The sequence below is a fragment of the Rhea americana genome, unplaced genomic scaffold, assembly GCF_003343005.1.
Source record: "Rhea americana isolate MKP2758 unplaced genomic scaffold, rheAme1 scaffold_43, whole genome shotgun sequence".
Classification (NCBI taxonomy): domain Eukaryota; kingdom Metazoa; phylum Chordata; class Aves; order Rheiformes; family Rheidae; genus Rhea; species Rhea americana.
Genome location: NW_028186568.1, coordinates 6,091,542 through 6,108,209, shown reverse-complemented (window position 1 = coordinate 6,108,209; position 16,668 = coordinate 6,091,542). Strand labels below are relative to the sequence as shown.

Here is a 16,668-nt window from a genome sequence, read left to right as displayed (position 1 = left end):
GGAAAAAAAAGGAAAGAAAGAAAGAAGGAAAGAAAAAGAAAGAAAAAGCCACTTTCAAACACTGGACGCGATCAGTGCCTCTGAGGCGCTTTGCAGATGCGGGACACGACGTCCCCACTTCGGCTCCTCACGCCCGCGCATTTGAACTTCCCGGCGCGGCGGCGGCGGCTCCCTCCCGCCCAGCGGCACCGCCCCTGGGTCGCGCAATCACGTAGCACACGGCTCGGGCGGCGCGGCCCGGCCCGGCCACACGGGTGACACCCGCCGGCGGTCTGCGCCTCTCCCCGCCGCCGCCCGCCTCGCTCGTAGCTCCCCTCAGGGCACGGCGCGCGCGCGGGCGGGCGGGCAATGCAATGCTATGCTATACCATGCCCCGCCCCGCCCCGCCCCGTCGCCGCGCGCGCGGCGGCCGTTCACTCGCTGCTTGTTTTGGAGGCGCGCGTGGTCCCCTCCGATTGGGCGCCGCGCCCGCCCCTCCCCCGCCCCGCCCGCCCTCCCTGCCGCGGCGGCGGTTTGGGCGCGCGCGGACTACAGTTCCCAGGATGCCGCGCGGCGGGCGGGCCGTTGGGCGGCCGTTGGGGGCGGTGGCGGTTGCTGGGCGAGGGGACGGCGCTGGCTCGTCGGTGCCGCGGCGGCCGCGCGCGGGGAGGTTGAGGTGAGCGCGGCGCCCCCGCCCGACGGCTCCCGTCGCGGGCAGGAGCCGCTGCCACCGTCGCCAGCCCTGGCCTCGCCTCGCCTCGCCTCGCCTGTGTGCTTCCTGCGGCGGCGGCTGCGCAGCGGGGCGAGGGCCTCCCCCCCGCGTCCGCCGCCTGCTGCGGCGGGAGCAGCATGAGCGGCAGCGGCGGCGCCGCCCGGAGCGCAGCGGCGAGGGCACGGCTGGCAGCGCGGCTGCTGGCCGCGCTGAGCTGCGTCCTGACGGCGGAGGCCCAGGTGGGAGCCGAGGGCGGGCAGGAGGAGGATGTGCGGGGTCCCCTAGTGGGGGCGCGGGGGGCAGTGTGGCCGTGCAGCAGTGCCCTGCCTCAGCGGCGCGGAGGGTTGCGGGCCCCTGCCTGAGGGGAAGGAGGGCTGAGGTGTGTCGTGTCACCCTCCCCCCCCCCCCCCCGGCTCTTGGGCTGGAGAAGGCGGCGAGGGCGCTTTGGAGAGGCGCGGGGGGAAGCGCATCTCCAGGCGGTGTCTTGTGCCTCCAGCCGGGAGCAGGCGGCCCCGGCTCCTGCCCGCTGCCGCGCGGTTGCTGCTCGCCGAGGCCGGGGCTGAGCTTGCCCTGCGCTGCAGGGTGTCCGAGTGCCTCCGGTCTGCGGGGTGCGAGGCGCCGCGGTGTGGGGAGAGGGAGCGCTGGAGAAGCTGCTCCGTGTGGGAGCGGCTGATGGCACCTTATATAACGGTTCCGTTGGGCGGAGGAGCTGCTAGATGCAGGTAACCGTGCTTGCTGCCTGGGGGGTGCTGTGTTCAGGAGCTCCGGGGCGGATCACGCCGTTGGCCTTTACGCAGAAACTTCGGTGCACGTAGAAAGTAGGTGGCCGTATGTTGTCGTGCTAATACCTGTGCCCGGGCTTGGCCGCTGAGTGCTGTCTATGTTTGGGTCGCGTTTGTGTACCTGTGGGACAGCGAAGGACAGGAAAGGTCTTTCTTTCTATARGTTGTCCGTATGGCTTCAGAAGGACAAGCCTCTGTAGGAGAGAGCCTGGTATGCATGAGCAGTGCATCCGTGTAATAATAAGAGCTGGTGTCAAGTAGGGAAGGATTTTAGCTGGCCCAAAGACATTAGAGTGAGTCCATATGAAAATATGGAGTAATGCCCACGTGGTGCAAAGGGTGTCTTGTTTCCGATTATTTTTCTATCTTTTTAATATTTCTGTTTTGTATAATAACCTGCCATATTGTAAGTGACCATCCAATGCAATGTGTAGCTTAGCATAGATGGCTCTTATTACAGTATTGTTGGTTTTTTGCCATAACTTGAGATTTTCTTTCTTTCTTTTTTTTAGTAGCTATATTATTATAACATGCAGTTCTTCCTTTGGCTTTCTTTATGGAGTCATCAGCAACCTGTCGTGGTTTTCTTAGGAGTACTGAGAGACAGAGATATGTTGTTGCTCTTTCATAAAACTAATACTGTATTTAGTGTTTAAACCGCAGTTTGGTTTGTACAGAGAGAAAATAAGCTAGCCATTAGTTCTCAATGTAGCACAGAGAAGTAGTACCTATTTCTTTTCTCTTATTCTGCAGCTATTGCAATTTAAAACATGGAAGAACAAAGCAAGGTGTCCCAGGTGCTCTTCTAATGAGGATGTGTTGAAGCAGTCAAAGTGCTTCAACAACCTGACAACACTAATAAGGTTGTTGATATAAATATTTTGCTTGTTAGTGTATACATTTATGTAGGCTTTTGTTAAAGTACTGTGTGCATTTCTCTTTCTAGATTTTGTAAGGAGAAATTGATGCAGGTTGGATATTGATCTTTTATTATAAAAGGTTGATTTAACTTGGAGAAGATAAGTTCTTATTTTGATGTCTATACTTTTCATGGAGGATCGTATAGCTGGTAAAAAGGAAACCGCTTGCTATATCTGTATCTTGCTGTCATTCAGCAAGTCAGAGCGCTGAAGATTACAAAAACAGTAAAATAGCTCTAACTGGGGCACTTGACCCCTGTGCTCCTGTATATAGTGAACTGACTCCTCTGTTGTTTAGAATTGGCGTATTCATGTGTGTTGTCAAAACATTTTATGTATTGTGCTTTGGTACAGAAATGATTTTGTTTTTCTATACCACACTTTCAAAGGAAATATTGTTTCTCCTATTGTGTGTACACAAGGAGCTAACTCCTCCAATTTTGAAATGTTGTGAGAAACTAAGAACTTATTACTCTAAAATAAATTTTCTCATTAGAATTTCTTACACCTTCTCGTTTTGGCAGAGGTTTTATCTCTGGCTCTTTATAATCTTCTGTATAAGCTGTAGTGCATTTTGAAAGATTTTCATAGAATCAAAATTTTATGAGAAACATCTAGATTTCTGACACTGTTTATAAACAGTGTCAAATCTTGTAGTAGTTATAACTACTACATGTTTATTTGGAAGGTTTTCCCCTGAAAATCCCATTTCAGTTTCACATGGATAGTGTAAAAATGTTTTTGAAAGCAGTGAATAGCTTCATGAGATGATCATAAAAATAATTTCCTACTTTTTGTATTCTGAGTCCAAATTTTTGCTACTCTCCTTTGAGCGTAATGAATTCTTATCTTCACATACAGTTTATACAGTTTAATATTTGAGCAATTTGTTCATAGTTATCTTTTTTCTAATTTTTATTAGAATGAAAAGGATTTTTTTGTGTGGTGTTACATGTAAAGATGACAAAATGAATTTTGCCTAATTGTAAAGAAAACTTATTTGATAAGAAAATTTGAGCTTTTTAAATGAAGCCTTCCTAGATTAAAATGCCTGGGGATTTTATTTCTGGAAGTATCAAAAATTTGAATTTTTGTCTTCTGACTTTGAAGTTGGCATTTCTGTAGATTGTGAGCTTTCTTGGCTTTTGTGAAAAGCCTTTAAATGAGCAGTCACCTTCCTAGATGTTTGTCCAGCTTTGAAGTTGAACAGCATTAATGATGGTAAATGTAACAGCATGGAACAGTTTGGGTAAAGTTACTTTTCTTAAATGAGTTTCGCTTCATTGCCATCCCTGATACTTAATCTACAGATCTGTGACATCCTGTTTAGTCTCCAAGGAAAGGCAAGATTTTTATAAAAGCTGATTTATTCATTTATTTATTTATTTATTTATTTTTTACTAAAAATGCTTTATCGCCAAACCCTCACATCTCAATTCTCTCAGGGGAAAACTATTAAAAATAAACAAATAACCCCCCCCAAAAGAAACAAACAAACAAAAACACTTTTCAGGTTTCGTTTATGCTTCATAACAGAGCAGAAGCCTACAATTCAGTTTCTAGTGATGTTTTTATATCAAGCTCGACAGTTTTGGTTATATAAGGGTATCTGTGCTATAAAGTAATTGAGTGTTTTATCATGCATAAAACAGATGATTTCATAATCTCATCTAGCTTTAAAATCTATGGAAAAACAAACATGAAATATATTATCCGTTCACACAACTTTTTAATAGTTAGAAATCTTCTAACCCATTCAAGATATAAAATGTACAGACCTCTCTTTTTAAATGCTTTCTAGGTCACCATGTATGTTGATGAATTGTTTGTCTTGCTAAAGAATAGCCATAGTTAGCAGCAGCATTGGATTCCATTTCTCTTGGATATGGGCTAAAGTATTAACATGTATTTAAAGTTATAATTTAAAGAGATTTAAAACTTATTTATATTTGTTTAGGAAGCTGTTCTTATGAGATTTAATGAAATTTATCATATGAATGTTTATAGTGTCACACTGTGTTTCAGTCTTTCCAATGGAGACTATTAAATTACTGTTCAAGCTGATGTAAGTTGGGCCTGCCCTCTGTACTTACTTGTACAGTCCTCTTTCTTCTCTTGTGCTGGCAGCAGCTCTCCTGCACSTGGTTTGGTAGCCATGGTGTTTTGGTAGCCATGGTCTTACACTGGTGTAGTGCTTTGAACTAGCATGCTGTGCTGGTACAAGAAAAGGGATGGAGCCTTGGAATCTTAGATGTAGTTTAGCAGCACTTTAAATAGACCTACAGCCTTACAATATAGGTGCCTGCACCTGATTTTCCTAATATTTGTTGATAGAGTTTAACTGTGAAGTTATTAATTTGTTGGGTAGAAAAATATGGATTCCTTTTTTCCCATGCCTCTAAAGAAACTAGTTGGACTTCTCTTAAACTTTGAGAAGGAATAGGAGACTAGGATGACAATACATGATTGTGCTTCTTCAGGGAACTTGGCTATTAAGCCAATGAACGTTTGGTAGGAGTGTACTTGGTACACAGCTCTCTGATGTGCTAATTTAATGTATTGATAGTTTGGGGAATCTTGCATTCTGCATTTTTCAGATTCTCTATATTGGATCTGCCAAAGAACAAATTTTAGGGCAGAAATTGTTGATCTGAGTGACACTGATTCAGTATTAACTGGGAGGTGGGCTTAAGCTCAAGAAGGTGCAAAAATCTTTTATTTTTAAATTCTGAATGTATAAAGTATCACGTTAGAGTATTTTAATGAGAAATAACTTATTTGCTATGGGATTGCATTTCATTAGTATTTCTTTTGACTATTTTTTTCTTCTTTAGAGGATTTTTGAGGTTAACATTGAATTTCTCAATTAAAAAAAGAATAAATCTGATGTATTTTTCTAATAGCTCACAGGAGTCCTAGATGACTGCTTATGTGACATAGAGAGTATCGATGACTTCAATACTTTCAAGATCTTCCCGAAAATACAGAAACTGCAAGAGCGTGATTACTTCAGATATTACAAGGTACAATTAGAATGGTATTGTCCTGTATAATTTAAATAAAATCCAGAAAATGTAGGGAGGATTACAGATCAAATCAACTTGACTTGCATTAAGTTCTCTTTTAGAAGCTCACAGCTGTCTAGAATCATAGAATCAGTAAGGTTGGAAGGGACCTCTGGAGATCAGCTAGTCCAACCKCCCTGCTCAAGCAGGGTCACCTAGAGCATGTTAGAAAGTGTTGCATCCAGGCGGGCCTTGAATCTCTGCAGAGAAGGAGACTCCACAACCTCCCTAGGCAACCTGGTCCAGTGCTCCGTCACTCTCACAGGGMAGAAATTCCCCCTCACGGTCAGGCGGAACTTCCTGTGCTTCARTTTCTGCCCATTGCCTCTTGTCCTGTCACGCAGGACAGCTGAAAAGAGTTTGKCCCCRTCCCCTTGACACCCTCCCTTCAGGTACTTGTACACATTGATAAGATCCCCCCTCAGTCTTCTCTTCCCCAGGCTGAAGAGGCCCAGCTCTCGCAGCCATTCCTCATTGGGCAGATGCTCCAGCCCTCTGATCATCTTTGTAGCCCTGCGCTGGACTCTCTCCAGTAGCTCCATGTCTCTCTTGTACTGGGGAGCCCAGAACTGGACACAGTACTCGAGATGAGGCCACCCCAGGGCTGAGGAGAGGGACAGGATCACCTCCCTCAACCTGCTGGCAACACTCTTCCTAATGCACCCCAGGAGACCGTTGGCCTTCCCGGCCACAAGGGCACATAGCTGGCTCATGGTCAACTTGTCATCCACCAGCACTCCCAGGTCCTTCTCTGCAGAGCCTCTCCAGCAGGTCAGCCCACAGCTTGTACTGGTGCCTRGGGTTGTTTCTCCCTAGGTGCAGGACCCTGCACTTGCCCTTGTTGAACCTCATGAGGGTCCTCTCCGCCCAACTCTCCAGCCTGTCCAGGTCTCTCTGAATGGCAGCACAGCCCTCAGCTGTATCAGCCTCTCCTCCCAGCTTAATACCATCAGCAAACTTGCTGCGGAGGCACTCCGTCCTCTCATCCAGGTCATTGATGAAGAAGTTGAACAAGATGGGACCCAGTATTGAGCCCTGGAGGATGCCACTAGCCACAGGCCTCCAACTAGACTCAATGCCAGTGATGGCAACCCTCTGAGCTCTGCCTTTCAGCCAGTTCTCAATCCACCTCACTGTCTACTTGTCTAACCCACACTTCCTGAGCTTCTCTAGGAGGATGTTATGGGAGACAGTGTCCAAAGCCTTGCTGAAGTCAAGGTACACAATGTCCACTGCTCTCCCCTCATCTCCCCAGCCAGTCATTCCATCCTAGAAGGCCATCAGGTTGGTTAAGCGGGATTTCCCCTTGGTGAATCCATGCTGGCTACTCCTGGTCACCTTCTTTTCCTCCACATGTCTGGAGATGACATCCAGAAGGAGCTGTTCCATCACCTTTTTAGGAAASGTTCTAATTTGGTCATAATTGATTTTTCAGTCCCTGACAGTTATGCTGGTCATAAATCCTGTATTTGTTAATCCTGTGGCCAGTGACAGTAAATCATGACTATTCTAATTCACCTGAGAAGTGGTAATTTTAAAGGTAGTGTCTTTGTACTGTTGCATCTGGGAAAAGGCTGTATTAGACACTTTGATACTATGCAGCATTTGCCTTCTAACTATGTGCATAATTTGATATTTGAAACATTACAATTATTTTCTTACCAGTTGCTGTCTTTGTTCTGGTTTTAGTCTTTGGTCTATAGAGAATCTTTATTCCTTTGGAAAAAATAAGTATAAATATTAATGTTCAAATAGTATATACTATTATTCTCTAATGATTTGAAACATTGTTTCTTCTCTGTATTAGAATTTGATGAGCAAAATAGGACATTGGAGCTTGGCACTTCTATTCTTTTTTTGGATATGCTTGACAGGAAATAGAGGTTGCGTTTTTGACCGAGCTACTATGGGAAAGAGGATGTTCCATTCTTGGGCGGACCATCCTGCCACTTCGCTACTTTTACTTCTTGGACTTGTCTATCTGTGCAGTAGGCCAGTGCTACTTATTAACCTGGTAGAAAACTATTTTTTTTGCAGGATGTAACAAATTATCTTGCTGAATTGGAATTGGGCAAGTATTGGAATTTATGGAAGATGGGGTTACGTATGAGAGGAACGAGAGAAGATGACTGCTAGAATCTTCACTTTCTAATATGAACAAGCAGTAACATGTAACTTCACCCTGCATCTCCTCCTGCTACATGATACAGATCTAACTTCAGTGTTCAGGAGGAACAAGATACATGTAACTTCAGTGAAAACATATGGTAGTGATATGTGATAATTAGTGTTAATTAGATTCTCCAGAGGCACCAAGWTGATGCAAAACAAAGTATTTGAGGAAGGGGAGTAACAAGTTTACAAGATTTTATACAAAGTATATAACAGAAATTTTATCCCCAAATTTAGGGGAAGATAAAATTTTCTTTTCAAAAGCTTGTATTCCTGCAGTTCTGCAGATCCTACTTTAATAGTGTCTGTAGTATAATTCTACCTCATCTTTCGTAGCTTTTGTCTCACCAACAGTACTATTTGTACACTCAAGTATGTAGGCATTCATACTTTGAATTTGCCTGCATTGCAGAGAGCATAGGTTAACACCTGAGCAATATTTTTATTCAGGTTGGAGTCCGTCCATATTACTGATAGTCCCTCGGTGGGTAGGTGTGTTTTTCCAGTTGGCATAGAACTGAGAAAACAATGTAGTGTTTCAACATACAGAGCTGGGAGGAGAGCCAGGCATTTAAGCTTTTTTTTTTTTTGCATTACTGACCTTTATAATTGATGTGCAACTACAAGTGCTGTTGTACAGTCCTCCGTATCCCCACGCAGTAATTGTGTATTTTCAAATGTGGCAGGGAAGAATGTGTTGAACAAGCAAACTGAGAGTTTGATATCCCTGCACAAAATCATGGAAGCACACATAGCTGTGTAAAGATAGGGGAAGTATATTAAATTTGAGAGTGAAAACACTCATACTCTGAAGTAAGTTAACTTGTAGCCTGAATTTGGATCATCAACTCAAGTTGCATGAGTTGCACCATGCCCATTGGTTTACTAGTTCAACAACTATAGAAGAACTCAAACTTTTATCTGTAGAACTTAATGGACTGGCTAGTTTTTGTTTAAAGTGGTGCTTAATTTGTGCTAGATGATTTCTAAATAGGTAGTGGTACAGTTTTCTCAGTGAAATAATGTTTTTGTCTAAGTGTAGTTGTATACTGTGTTTATGCAAAACACAAAATATGGAAGCCTAATGATAAGGGGTCTAACGCTTGTTCTTTGACAATCATGAATAATACTGAGAACAATAAAGTCTGATACTTCGTTCTATGAAGAAAATAAAGGATGTTTTGTGTAATCAGTGCATAGTTGGTATTGATTAAAGCACCTGTACTGTACAGCCTCAGTTTGTCTTGCAAACTCATGTGCTGGATTTTAGTGCTGTTGACTAGTTATGGGAATAATAGATTTTCAGATGTTTTCCTGGATTAATTTATAGTTTAAACAGCAATATTCTTTCATATGAAAGTATTCCTCTGTATAAGAAGGAAGATTCCCTGGTTACTTGACCCTTATATTCTAAATTATGTCAGTATATTCTAAAGTGTGTCAGTATTTATATCATTAGGACTTGATTTTTAAAGAAGATAATAGTCTTAACTATGGTAGCTGGTCATTTTTTTTGTCTAGAAATTGATGTGGGAGGGCATGTCTTTGTATAGTTCTGAGCTCTTATTGTGGTAGTGGTAGTAATGCATAATGTAGCAGTTTTCTGAGCCTTATTTAAAAAAAAAAAAGAAAAGAAAAATTCTGAAGCTTTGCATGTTTTTTTCCATGGATGGTGTTTCTAGAATTAATAGTGGAAATGAAGGGTAGGGAGGAAAGTAGCGTAAAATCTTGTCTTTTAAAGGATCTGCGCTAGCATGGCTTGTACTGTAACTAGAAGATAGTTGTCATTTCTAAGAAGTTAGTTTCTTTTTTGGTTGGCTTTTTGGTTTGGTTTTTTTCACTGAAGAGTGACTTTAACACTGAAAAGCTGGATTTATGTTTCCTGATCATACTAAGTGCATCAAAATGGAAACCTGTAAGGGGATCTGTTTTTCAAAATGTTAGCTATGGACAGTAGTTCAACTCCATTGCTTTCCTGCTAATGTAACAGTTAACTGTATGTGTGTTTTGAAAGTACAGAATGAAGAATACTTACTGAAAGGTTTGAGGAATTAATTCAGTGTAATGAGTAGTCAAGCAAGTCAAATTTTAGTTTTAATCCTCTCTCCTGCTTCTTTTGAGTAATCTTGATCCATAAAATTTCACAAAATTAATTTCTAATATCAGGGCAGGAGAAACTTATGTATTTTTTTAACTCTACTGCCTACTGGTATGCTAAATACCTCCTACTCATTAAAAAAAACCTAGGACCTCGTTCTGTATTGTAAAGTCATAAGTAGAACGGAGAAATTTAGTTGCCTTAAAACATGGGGTAGGTGATGGCAGCTCTTTAGAGGTATTCATAGAATATCTGAAGAAGTTTTTTTTTTTTTTTTTTAAATGTTTGTTTGCTTCGGGTTGGTAAGTAGTGCCACAAAAAAAAAAAATCCTTCAAGCTGGAAAGATTGTTTCTTTTTCTGGCACATAGTTTTGATTTTCTTTTGCTGTCAAAACAGAAAATGAACTGGAGGGAGAATAAAATGTGACTGTAATGCTTCTCGGGTTCTTCATATTGTGTCTGCTTCGTATGAGATGCATTTTGGTACATTACACAGGATGAACTAAGCATAAGGAGAAATGCTGGAAAATTCTTTTGATTCTTTTTTTTAACTGCTGAGGCTGTGCTTTGAGAATTCAGTGAATTTAGCCATTGGGCTTCTAATAGAGAATGGAAAAAGGGGGGAGGGAGGAAGAGGCCACTTAAAGCAAAACACTGAWCCAATATAAATGTACTCTGCCAGTAAAACATGTTCAAAGCACACTGATGGATTAAAGTCTGTTAGATCAGTGTTTGTCTTTCCATTTCTCACAGTCATACAAGCCTAATATTATGTTCTGCAGATTAGACACACAGATGCAGATGTACACCTGCATCTGCTCTAGATCATATGTGGGTAATGTGATATTTGCTTGGCAATCTGTGTCCGAACAAAATGAATAACTACAAAGCACATCTTGAAGTTCTGATGTAGAGAACCTGGCTGCTGTAACTCTACAGGTTTAGCAGGTGCTATAACTGCTTCTTGAACTGAAACAGTTCTGACCTGTATTGGTTTATGACTTTTTTTTTTTTTTTTTTTTTTTTTTTTTTTGCAGGTGATCTTTTTTTTTTTTTTTTTTATTTCATTTTAGGGGGAAAATCAAGTTATACAAAAGGAATATTACAGAAAATTGGAGTTCAAGCTTTGATTCTTAAGCCCTTTCTGTTACTGACAATCTGTATATGAAAGATTGGTACTATGAAGTATAGCCTTTCTATTTTAAGGCCTTTCAAAAGATAATTTGAAGTGCTTTGAGAGTTTTTTGTTTGAATAAAGGAGAATTACTGAATAATAAAGATCATAGAGTCACAGAATAATTGGTGTGTTGGAAGAGACATCTTGAGATCAACTAGTCCAATCCCTCTGCTCAAAACAGAGTCAGCTAGAGCAGGTTGTCCAGGATGTTATCAAGTTGGGTTTTGAATATCTCCAATATCTCCAAGGATGGAGACTGAACAAGATGTTGGACAGTTTCTGTGAATGAAAGGCAGGAAAAACTAACATCTAGAGCCATGCCTCTTTGAAAGAAGAAAAGAGGAAAATTCTTTCTAGTAAGATTTATCTTCTTCTTTTCTTTTCCTTTTTTTTTTTTTTTTTTTTTTTTTTATCTTTGATAGCTTGGAGCAATTACAAAATAAAAGTTTCACTTGATATTTTTGTAATATTTTCTGTTTTAGTGATTTTTCAAAGCAAGTCTAGGATTTCTGTGATATTGATGTTCTGACTCTGAATGAAGCAGTTATGAATTCTTGTTCNTTTTTTTTTTTTTTTTTTTTTTTTGTAGCTTGGATAGCTTGGAGCAAGAACAAAATAAATGTTGCACTTGATACTTCTGAAATATTTTCTGTTTTAGTGATTTTTCAAAGCAAGTCTAGGATTTCTGTGATATTGATGTTCTGACTCTGAATGAAGCAGTTATGAATTCTTGTTCTACTTACTCGATTATGAGTACAATACTTGGTGGTCTTGCTGCACTCATAAGTTGTCTAGCAGTTGGGTAGTGAGAGAGGGATCTTGGTAATAAACTTTTAAAAGTGAGGTTTCTCAAACTTCCATGTTTTCAGGGTCCATATCTTCTATAGAGGAAAAGTATGTCTGAAAGTATACAGTAAGAGTTGCATTGTATTCTTAGGATTGTAATTTTCTGATGAGTACAGTAAAATAAAATTAGGAGTGTATTTGAGAGAGTTGTCACCTGTAAATGATTAGCTCTAAGCTCAGTTTGTCAACAGTTGTCTTTATGTATGACAGAAAGAGCTGTAGCWTGTTGATTAGACTTTTTATTTTCAGTAATACTGAAGTATAAAGTATGCCTGTTGAAATAAGTTAGGATTTAACTTCAGTGCAGTATTCTTGAGTCTCAAATGTTCTCTTGCATGGTCACTATTATCTGAGATGGCTTTCCTATATTGATATTTTAAAGATTTTTTTTTTCTTCACGCAGTTGCTGGTGAAGCTGCTCTAAGTAATTCCCCTATGGATTGATTCATTGTCAGTACAATCTACTAACTTACAGTAATTGTGAAATTTTAGATTATCTAGTAGAGAAGAGTTAGCTCTAAAAAGTAATTTCCTTGAGTGTAAACTTCAAGTACTGCTTTTCTTTCAAGTTTCTGTGATATAGTATAGTCTTATGTAATTACAGGAACTCAACTGAACTAGTCTCAATTTTGTTTATTCATTTTTTTCAGCAGTAAAGATTTAAAAAAATAAAATGATTCCATTTGAAAATTATTTGAGGCCTAGCAAACCTTTAATTCCGTTGCCTATTACAAAGCATTTTTATAAATTGCTGCTAAAATGTTAGCTTGTGTTGTAAAAGATTTGTGATTAAAAAAAAAAAAAACTTTTTTCTTTAATGGAACAGTTATTCAAGCATTCTCAGTGGTTTCAGTTTTTCTCCAAATTAAAAGGCTGAGTAGTATGTTTCTTTTATCATAGCAGGAATCCTGCAGGCACTCCATGCAGAGGATCCAAGCTGATCAGGGCATGGGATTTGGAGTTCAGCTGTCAGTTCTGTGCACAAGGTGCTGCTCTGGCACTAGTGCGCTCAATGTTTAAGCTTTGTTTCCTGTTTGTTTTTTCTCCATATGTAAAACAGATAGTATAGAATCATATGTAAAAGGCACATACTAGAAAAATGTTCCTACGTATGAGAAGAGAAAACACATTTTTCTGAAGACTAAATTGATGGGGGAGTCACTCAGATGCTTTCAACAAATCAGCTTTAGCAAGAATACCATTTGTGTAKTGTGGGGCTCTATGAATATGCTGTACAACTTAAGTGTTTTTTTTTCTCCTAAATTAGTGTACGGATTAGTTTTATGATTTAAGATTTATAGACTTAAATTATTTTTTATGATTGCATTTGTGATTTAAATTCTTGTATTGAAATGACTCTAGAGCCAAGTGCCATCTTTGGTAATAGGCTTAATTTTACAGTGCATTTTGTAGAAATTGTTGACTTTGACTGCAGGATCAAATCCTGTATCTGCAACAGTTTCAAATATGAAGAGATACTTAATCAAAACATTCAGGATGTAAGTTGTTAGATATAAATAGTAACTTCAGTTGAATGTCTTCATGAATAGTATTTATCAACTGAAGGAAACACCTACGAGATGTGCTAAAGGAAAACAAAAGCAAAGAGTAGCAATAACTTTACCATTACTCTGGAAGTTGCCAAACTGATGTATGTATAGTTCTAAACCAGAAAATGGTGATAACTACTAGGGATAAATGCTTTGTTTCATTTATAATTTTAAGTTTCAAAGATGGTGTACTTCCAAAGTGTTTCTGTAAGGTTTTGCAGGAAAACCTTTAGTCTTTGTTTTAAGAGTGAAAAGGTCACGGTAATCTTTCATCACTAATCATTGTTAGTATGTATAAGACTAATGCAATGGAAAAGTGTATTTTTATTCTTCACTCACTTAAAAAAAAATCAAATGAAATGTAGTGAAACAGTGTTCAACTCTCTTGCCAAGTAGTAGATGCTAATACATGTAGTACTCTCTGCCTGTATTGTGCCATTTGCTAACAAATAGGAGCATTGACCAGAAAGTATCTGGTTTGCTGTAATATTTCTGAAGTGGTTTCCTCTTCATTATTTGTATTTGTACTATGTCAGCTCTCTAATTTAAGACAGTTTATTTTGATATTCGTTCTTCCTTGAACCACTATAAAGTGTACTAATGATCAGCCTGTTTTTATTGCTTGAAATCTGAAGTTATCCATGCACTTATTTAAATCAGTGAACTTCTGCACTAGTGTCTTCCGTCTAATGTATTTCCTTGACAAATGCAACTGATTTTAAGTAAGACCATTTTATAGCTGCATATATCTGATTCAGTGTTCGTCCTTACAGTTTAGTTACTGCTTTGAACATTTATATTAATGGTGAGAGATTTAATCTGTGCCTTAAGAGACCATGTATTTGTTTCCTATAGAGACCATTATCACAATTACACTGCGATAAGCATCAGCTGACACGATCTATGGGAGAATGCTTTAAAAAAACTTTAAAAGTATTAGATTTAACTTTTTCATCATATTTTCTCCTTTAATTTGAAAGGATTTCTTGGTATTGAGAATTCTGTTTTAAAGTTAGTATTAATTGTAAGTTTTTGTATCTCTAGGTCAATCTAAAGAGACCGTGCCCGTTCTGGGCTGATGATGGCCACTGCTCTATCAAAGATTGTCATGTAGAGCCTTGTCCAGAGGTATGGATCAAATAATATAAACTATAAAAAAGTTGTTAGGCCAAACAGTTTGCTAATTTACAGTGCATGATACTATATACTATACTACTCCATAGTAGTAAACTTCAAAAGCTTTGGAATATGAGACTTCATGGATGTGGTTCCATTATTTCCTCTCCTTTAGAAGAAGTCTGCTCCTTTGCAGTCATGCTGTGTAATTTCCTTAAGGAAATGGTTATGCCGAGCRCAAGTCAAATGCTGTAACAGTTGTTAGTGCATCAGCAAATGTATTGCCATCTATGGTTAGCTTTAATCAGCTCTTTCATAATCGAGAACACTCTACACAAAATGTCTGCTGCTGCTATTTTCGTTCTTTCCAAATAAACATAGCTATAAAATACATAACTTTCTTCTGGAAAAGAACAAGTGACTTCTAGAAGTAGTCATTCTCATCTCAGTTTCTAAGATCTAGAGACTGAGATAGGTCCTTGCCTGTCCAAAGTCAGAGCAAGGTATTTGTAGCCAAGCACTTCTTGATTTCTGGGATAGTCTTCTATCCAGTGACCTATAGCATGTACTTAACAGGCATTAATGCAAAGTGATAGATGGTGGAATTGTCTGATTTTATGAGCTGCAAAGCACTGTTGAGTCTATAAGAGAAATTTTAATCGCTTAACAGCAGAATGTTTTAACTACAGATTTGACCAGAAAGGAGGGTAAATAATTCAGTACATAACTGATGGGAAAAAGTTGTATGGTACTTGGGAAGTACTAACTTCCATTCACTTAAAGTTTTTCTGTATTTGTAAAGAATCAATTTTATCAGTGGGAAAAAGTTCCTRCTCTTTGTTATGTAGAGCTAAGCACATTTCACCAGAAATAGTGTGTATAAATTTTGGGGTTTGGGACATGATTATGTTAACAGTGCAGTTACACTGTATTAACAGGTAGCAGTACACTAGTTCACACAGCTGTATGATTTAACAATGAGAGAGAAAAATTTCAAGGTAAAGTTTAGAATTTTTTTATTTGAAAAGTTGAATAGTGGAAAATAAACCTAACTGTTTACAACTTTCTTGTCTAGTATTAAAAAGATGTCCTGTCCATTGCCAGGCTTAGCAAAAGTCAATCTAAGAGTAAACTCAAGGGTTTTAAAGAAATTTCAGAGGGAGTGGGAGGTGGGAAGGAAGGCAACTTAGCTGTCCGTTTGGAAAATCTGGTAGATTCTTAATTATACAATGAACTATACTGATTATACTAATGATCCATCTATATAGGTCTCTTCCTTTATGGATGACAAAGCATTTGGAAATGTGATTTAATGAAACCTCATGATTGAGACTAGAACTTACAGTAATTGATACCTTGCTGTCACCCAAGTGATTGGTCAGGACATGTATACAATGTACAGCTTGACTTTCAGAAGATATACTGAAGACAATCATTTCTTAGCCTATTTGGAAATTATATGTCTTCAATTAAAAAAAGGTTATCTTCCCTTGACATGTGGTAAATGTCACATTTAAATTTTTGAGGTATTATCTACATCAGTTTTTAAACATTTTCTGCAGACTGATTTAACAATGTTTAAATTATGACTCATCTGTATTTTTACTCAATCATCAGGTAACAGAGTTCAGAGTAATTATAGCAATATTTACTAATAAAATCTTAAATTTAAATTAAAGGATAGTAATAGCTATTTTTCCCTTCAAAAACAGAAATATATTTGAAATACCCTAAGRTCTTAATTATTTTTACCAATAGAATAATTAACTTTTAAATTTATTGTAAGCTGTAGTACTGTTTTGGATATAATATGTTCCGAAAATAAAGGTGCAAGCTAATTACATACTACAAGTTGGCTTCCATAGAAATGATATCTAATTCCTGGACTTTAATCTAGACATAACCATTTCTGTGAACAGTGTAAGAATGATTTTTTTTGTTTCAGAGCAAAGTACCTGTTGGGATTAAAGCTGGGAGCTCTAATAAAGTAAGTAGTCATTTATTTTTGGACTTTCTTCTGATTCACTGTAATCTTAATACTTCAGTAGTGTTTAGTTTTCTATCACAAGCTTTCCATCTTGGCATAGTGATGAAATTTTTAACATAACTGATCAGTTTCTGTACATGGCTTATATTTTTACTTTTATTAAAAGTTACATTATATTAACTAATATCACACATCAGTTATATGTGTGTGTGTGTAATGTAACATAGTGTYTCTGACCTATTTAGTGCTGTCATGTTGTTCTGA

The 16,668-nt window shown here is 39.0% G+C and overlaps 1 protein-coding gene across 1 annotated transcript in view; it reads left to right on the top strand.

Moving 5' to 3' along the window:
* Nucleotides 1–582: 582 nt before the first annotated feature.
* ERO1B (endoplasmic reticulum oxidoreductase 1 beta) overlaps nt 583–16,668 on the top strand; it is a 40,827-nt gene continuing 24,741 nt past the window's right edge. The window contains exons 1-4 of the mRNA XM_085315425.1: nt 583–930; nt 5,297–5,416; nt 14,346–14,429; nt 16,363–16,404. Of these exons, the coding sequence (XP_085171551.1) occupies nt 829–930; nt 5,297–5,416; nt 14,346–14,429; nt 16,363–16,404 (348 nt within the window). The 5' untranslated portion in view covers nt 583–828. The remainder of the gene's footprint in view (nt 931–5,296; nt 5,417–14,345; nt 14,430–16,362; nt 16,405–16,668) is intronic.